At 38.6% G+C, this 7,468-nt stretch overlaps 1 protein-coding gene across 2 annotated transcripts in view; it reads left to right on the plus strand.

The window, feature by feature from the left end:
• Positions 1-547: 547 nt before the first annotated feature.
• LOC125047744 overlaps positions 548-7,468 on the plus strand; it is a 13,699-nt gene continuing 6,778 nt past the window's right edge. For both annotated transcript variants that reach the window (XM_047646157.1, XM_047646159.1), the window contains exon 1: positions 548-3,354. In XM_047646157.1, coding sequence (XP_047502113.1) covers positions 1,517-3,354 — 1,838 coding nt within the window. In that variant the 5' untranslated portion in view covers positions 548-1,516. The remainder of the gene's footprint in view (positions 3,355-7,468) is intronic.

A 7,468-nucleotide genomic window follows, 5' to 3' on the forward strand; every position in this document is an offset into this window, starting at 1 on the left:
ATTTCCTCTGTCTGTCTGTCTCTCTCTCTCTCTCTCTCTCTCTCTTTCTCTTTCTCTTTCTCTTTCTCTTTCTCTCTTTCTCTTTTTCTCTCTTTCTCTCTTTATCTCTCTCTCTCTCTCTCTCTCTCTCTCTCTCTCTCTCTCTCTCTCTCTCTCTCTCTCTCTCTCTCTCTCTCTCTCTCTCTATCTATCTATCTATCTCTATCTATCTCTATCTCTATCTTTATCTCTATCTCTATCTCATATGTATGTGTGTGTGTTAGTATGTTTTAGACACATAAAGACATGAATACATACAGTAGGTTACATGAATATAAAGAGGCATAAAGAAAGAAATAGAAAAAAAAAAAAACAATAAAATGGGTGAGAAATCAACGCGAGATGTACGTGCATGTATGTGTGAGCCTGGAGAGTTGGTAACAAGAGAAGGGGAATTGGAGAAGAGCGGAGGAGAGTGGAATGAAGGGGAAAAGGAAGGGAAAGGGAAGGAGGGCTAAGGGGGAAGGCCGAAGGGGTAGAGTCTGCAATGGACAATTCTTGAGTAAACACCTGTCAATCTTTGGGGGAGAAGAGATGTTTGTCGAGTGCTGGAAAAAAAAACTCGTCTCGAAGGAGGACTTCCCCAAAGGAAAGCCCTTTTTTTTTTCTTCCTCCTGACGAGAGACGTGACTGAGTGGAGTTTCCTGTGCAGAGTTTGTTTGTCATTCCAGGAACTTGATTTGAAGGGTTTGCAACATGATTTTTAATTCATTTATCTATCATTTTTGCGCAGTTAAATATCGTCTATTTTTTCTCTTAACTGAATATATACTTTTTTAAAAAAAGTTACGCAGATCCTATTCATGAGACCGCATGCTTTAACATTTTATTCCTCTTTTCCAGAAATTATATCAGCTCCCCTCAAAGAATAACCCAACATGATTAAACCACTTACAGAGGCACAGAGCCAAAGAGGCGGAGCGAAGGGGGTCTTGGCTCTTGCGGGCAAAAATGAGTCCCATTTGGGGCACGTGACTACGTCCTCTCCATAGGACCTTTTTAATGAATAACATGTCTCGTTTCTGAGAACTCATTCTAGAAAATGCATTGCGATAGAAGTAGGACTACATAAACTAGGGGAACTATTGGGATCGTTAAAATGTCGAGAATATTAAGTGTTCCTTGGTGACAGACTGGCAAAGAAGGAGGGAAGAATCTCGAAATAAGACAGCGTCGCGGTGCTTTGCTATTCTTAACTATGTGTAATCCCGATTGCAAAATTACGGAAATGATATTTATAGAAAGACAGAAGCTTTGGTTATAGCCTCGGTCCTTGGCTAAAGATGATATAGATGACACCCAGTAATCGGCTTTGCTGGATGTCTCGACAAAAGAACTTTTGACACTAGCACCGTCTAAGCAGCCGTCGCGTAGTGAATAGTGGCTCAGTAAGACAGTGGCCTCGTCCGTGGGCGGCCGGAGCGGGTTGGACGCCCACACCCGGAGATGGTGTCCCTCAGGCCGCCCACACCGGACCATGGGGACGTGCAGGGGACCTAGCAGTAAACCACAGCCACTGCGTCTCTCTGGACGGACACCGGAGACTCTTCATCTACGGGCTTGGGTTTGGGCTTTCGCTCTCGCGTGGATGATCTGCGGGGCGGCGAGCGGCGCGTGCCCGAGGGGCTGCGAGTGCAAGTGGAAGGACGGGAAGGAGACGGTGGCCTGCATCAAGGCCGAGTTCAACGTCATCCCGCGGAACCTCGACCCGTCCACTCAGGTGCTGGACCTCCAGTACAACAACCTCAAGGTGTTGCGCAAGGACGCCTTCGTTGACACGGGTCTCGTCAACCTCCAGAAGCTGTGGCTCAACTACTGCAACCTGCAGCACATGGAACGCGGCGCTTTCAACATGCTGGCCAACCTGGTAGAGCTCGACCTGAGCCACAACCTGCTCCAAGTGGTGCCTACTGCCGCCCTCTGCGACGTGCCGGGCCTGCGGGACCTCCGCCTCGCCAGCAACGCCCTCACTTCCCTCCCCGATGACGCGTTCTCTGCCACGCCGGAACTAGTTCGTCTAGATTTGTCGAATAACAGTATATATAGTTTAGAAGATAATGCATTTAGGGGTCTTGCAAGCTTAGAAGTGTTGAAGTTAACAGATAACAGGCTAGTTCACATTAGTCAAGAGGTGTTGGTACCGCTTATGGCGCTGCACGGGCTGCACCTGAACGAGAACCCGTGGAGGTGCGACTGCAGCCTGTGGCCTCTCCGCCGGTGGATGATAGACCACAAGATCGCCGGGATCGTGCCGCCGACCTGCGCCCGCCCGCGTCGCATCAGCAGCCGCAGCTGGCACACGCTCGGCCTGAATGAGTTTGCGTGCGCCCCCGAGGTCAGCGCCATCACGCCGCGGATCATGGCCTCCAGTGACGAGAGCGTGTCCCTCGCCTGCCGCTTGGAGGGGGACGTAGAGGCCAACGTCAGTTGGTATCACGGGGAAAAACGCTACAAAGTGCGCTACAAGGTACGCGATTCCGTCTTCAATAACACTGCCAAAGTTTCTAATCTGACCATAGGGAAAGTGCGAGCTAAGGACCAGGGCATCTACTGGTGCGTGGCGCAGAACAAGGCCGGGCGCGCCGAGGCCAACGTCACGCTGGAGGTGTCCAACGAGATCAGCGAGTACCGCCTGGTGGCCATCAACCCGGCCTACATGACCGGGGGGCTGCTGAGCGGCCTGGGCTTCCTCGTCACCATCCTCCTCCTCGTCAGCTGTATCATCCACCGCCGCCAGAGAGTCAGGAGGTTCCGCAGGCAGGAGGAGGACCGGGAGGGGCGGGAGATGCTGGCGGCGGCTCAGTCTTCCATGTCTCGGGGCTCCTCGGTAATGGCGCAGCCCGAGGTGGCCGACTACCACGCCGTGCCCTCGGGGGACCTCGACGACGCGCCCCTGCACCCGATGCAGGCCAAGCAGTCGTACCTGGGCCGCGGCGCCGCCAACGGCCACTACGCTCGCGAAAACTACACCGAAAAGATCCAGCGCTACAGTGACGCCGTCTCCGACCCGCGCAGGTACAAGGACGACCTCGAGGTCGACCTCAGGCTCTCCCCAAGCACCGTGTCCTACGTCGAGCTGGCCTCCAACGACCTGGCGAGGACGCGCAGTGACCTCGGGGAGAAGATGAGCCTGAAGAACCTCGAGCACGAGACAGACATCCTGCGGCGGGAGTGCAGTCCCACCGGCTCGATCGTGTCCATGATCAGCACGGGGCCGTACCCCGACCTCCTGGACCTGCCTTACGTGCGCCGCCACGAGGAGTATCAACAGGGCTTCCACTCTCTCAACTCCAACCTCGGTTCTATCACCAGAAAGTAAGTGCTTCTGTCCCGTGTCTAGATAATGTAAAATCATCTACTTTAATATAAATCATCTTTCATAAAATCTGGCATTCAAACAACTAACGAGAAAGTAACGTGATTTAGTAATATCCATGTAATTTATTCAAGATAATGTCAAATCTTTACATTAATGCCACTTCCACACTTTGATAACTATGTGTCATAATTCAAAATATATGAGGGTAAAGTGTAATTCTTTATTTACTAAATGTCATGTAAAATTTGCCAGTGAATACAAAATATCTTTTCCACGTTAATTCTAAATATTAGTTAATATATCATTCATTTTACTGAATATTCTTGAGTAATAAGTTAAATGAGTAAAATCGGTAGAAGACTGATTAATGATTAAACAATTATTTGCCATTATGTTTATAAATTAATAACTTCATAAGATTAATCAAATACAGCCTAGCACACACACACACACACACACACACACACACACACACACACACACACACACACACACACACACACACACACACACACACACACACACATATATGCACAGGCATACCTATATATGGGTGTGTATGTGTTTGACCATTCATGGGTGTGTATGTGTATATTTGCATGCATTCTTGTATGCACACACATACACAAAAACACACAGATACATACATAATTATCTAATATTAGAGACTCAACATTAAATTAACTAATTTGTGCTTGTAACATTTGTGTTTAATTAAATAATTTTCAGGTGAATAAATCTATGAATTACGTTAGAGTCTGTCCTAATGTAGTAGAAATCAAACATCAATATTTTGTTTTTGCCATGGCATTGGGAATTTAATAACAGTCCCATTTCTATGCTAGTTATAACATTATGCAATTCAATAATTCATAGACGAATAATTCGACAAATTAATTTACGATTAATAAGGAATACTGATTCGCGCAATTCTGTTTATAATTCCCTCCTATGCTCTTGGCGGTAGACTCCGTGGGTAAGCAATATTGTGTGGTAACGTGTGGTAGATAAGTGGTAGATAACGGCAGCCGGTTCAGGATATTCCACAGAGGGTATAAGGGGTGTAAGAAGAGAGTGCCGAGAACCGGAAGGTCTGTGATATATCTGAGGCTAAGGGAGCCTTCCATCCCCCTTCGATCTGCTGCACATAGAGATACTGTAGGGTAACTGTAAAGGGCACTGTAGGCGGTAGGTACTGTAGAGCTGGTCCCTTATCTGAGTGGACATAGAGGGCATCTCCGTAAATCAATATGCATTGATACAGTGGGAAATGTAGCATTACAAAGCACCAAACGCTAAGAAACGATTCTGTAATGAGCCCAACGTTGCTGATAGACCTGCTAGGTAGTATAGTAATAGGCAAGTAGTACATGATACAGTGTAGACACATGGCAAGCTCTGTAAGTAGATGATAGGTGATGTACTACAATACAAGTGGAAATTAGGTCGTGTATGTAGGTAAGTTACACCTGTTGTGCAGTTATCAAAGGGCAGTTGGTGAACTACAAGTGGGGGGTTTCTACCGACTGAAAGCTGCAAATATTGCATAGATACTTCCTGTAACTAGATGGTATGCGTTCTTATAATCAGATAGGTGTGATAGTCTTGCATTAATACTGTCAGTCAGAGTATGTCGACCGTAGTATACTTCTACGCAGGAAATCTGAAATATGTTTATAAAGACTTTTGTTGGTTGAGTTAATATAAGACTTTTGATAATATTGTTAACAATAGCAATTGTTAGATAATCATAAGATAACCCTCGATAATTATAACAAAAAATAATGATAATGATATTACTGAAATGATGATAGTAATGAAAAAAAAGTGATCATTATAATGAAGATAACGATAATATTGATAGCCACTATAAAATTATATGATGACAATAATCAGCAAATAAAAAAAGGTAGCAATGTGTAACGATAATGATGGCAATGAAAATAATGATAACAATAACAACAGAACATATGATAATGATGATAATAACACGATAATCAATAATAATTGTAGGGCACAATAGTGATAAAAGTAATAGTAATAATTATAAAAATGATATCTGAGAATGATAACAATGATGATAATATAAAAAGGATAAGGAGAACGGTAAATATATCAATGATAATAATAAAAACACCAATTAATACGATGGTAATGTTAGACTTAATATTTAATACTGCGAAGAATAATGATGATGATGGTGATAATAATCACAATGATGATAATGATAATAATGATAATGATAATGATGATGATGATGAAGGTGAAAGATGGTGATCATAGTAATAACATCAATAGAATCGTAGTAATAGTAGTAGTAATAATAATACTAATAATTAGGATATGGATAAGAGTAAGGATGATCATTACCGTTATCCTTAACATTATCATGACCATTATCATTAACATTATCATTAACATTATCCTTAACATTATCCTTAACATTATCATGACCATTATCATGACCATTATCATGACCATTATCATTAACATTATCATTAACATTATCCTTAACATTATCGTTACCAATATCGTTACCATTACCATTATCATTATCATTATCATTATCATTATCATTATCATTATCAATATCATTATCATTATCATTATCATTATCATTATCACCATCATAACATCATCATTATAACAATACTAATGATAATAATAATAACAATAATAGTAATAGTAATAGTAATAACAACTCAGATAACTTAAAGAGAATAATAACGATGATAGTAGCAAAAATAACAATGAAGATAATAGTAACAAAAAATACAAAAATGCAAATAATAAAGAAATAATGATATAGAAAATAAAATGATAATAATCACAAAGGTAATATTGATGATAATAATGTTGATAATGATGATGATGATAAAGATCACAAAATGACAGCAAAGATAATGAAATGAAAATGATAGAATCATAAATGATGATAATAACATTGATAATGATGATGATGATAATAGTACTGGTAATAATGATAATGATAATGATAATAATTATTGCTATGCTAATAATAATACGAATGGTAACATAACAGTAATAACAATAACAATACTAATCATTACAATAACGACAAAAACCACAAGAGTAATACAATGATAATGATGATAATGATAACAATGATGATGATAATGGCTATAATTATAATGTAAGTAATAATAACAACAACAACAACAACAACAACAACAACAACAATAACGATAACGATACGATAACGATAACGATAATGATAATGATAATGGCAATGATAATGATAAAGATAATAATAATACTAATAGTAATAGTAATAGTAATAGTAATAATGATAATAATAAACTGCAAAAAAGATGATAATACATAATAATAATAACAATTAGATTAACGACAATAATAATGATGACAATAATAATAATAATGATAATGATAATGATAATGATAATAATAATGAGAATAATAATGATAATAAGGATAATAAAACAATAATAATGATAATTGTTATTATCATAATGATAACGATAATGATAATAATAATAATTATTATTATAATAATGACAATAATAATAATAATAATAATAATAATGATAATAATAATAATGATAATAATAATAATAATGATAATAATAATAATAAAAATAATGATAATAGTAATAATAATATATGTATATAATAATGATAATAGCAACTAAAATATTAATACTGTTGATAAAAGTAGGAATGGTAATGATAATAAAGATAATAATAATAATAATAATAATAACAATAATAATAATAGTAATAATAATAATAATAATAATAATAATGATAATGATAAATTAAAATGATAATAAAAACAACAACAACAACAACAACAACAACAACAACAATAATAATAATAATAATAATAATAATAATATGGATAATAACAATAATGATAGTAATAGCAATAATAGAAATGATAATAATATAAATAGTAGTAGTGACAATAACCATGAAAATAATGATAATATTAACAATAATAACAATAACAATAATAATAATCACAATAATAGTAGTACTAGAAGTAGTAGTGATAATAATAATCACAATAATAATAATAGTATAATAGTAGTAGTAGTAGAAGTAATAATAATAATGATAATGATAAAG

This window comes from Penaeus chinensis, chromosome 41 (assembly GCF_019202785.1).
Source record: "Penaeus chinensis breed Huanghai No. 1 chromosome 41, ASM1920278v2, whole genome shotgun sequence".
Lineage (NCBI taxonomy): Eukaryota > Metazoa > Arthropoda > Malacostraca > Decapoda > Penaeidae > Penaeus > Penaeus chinensis.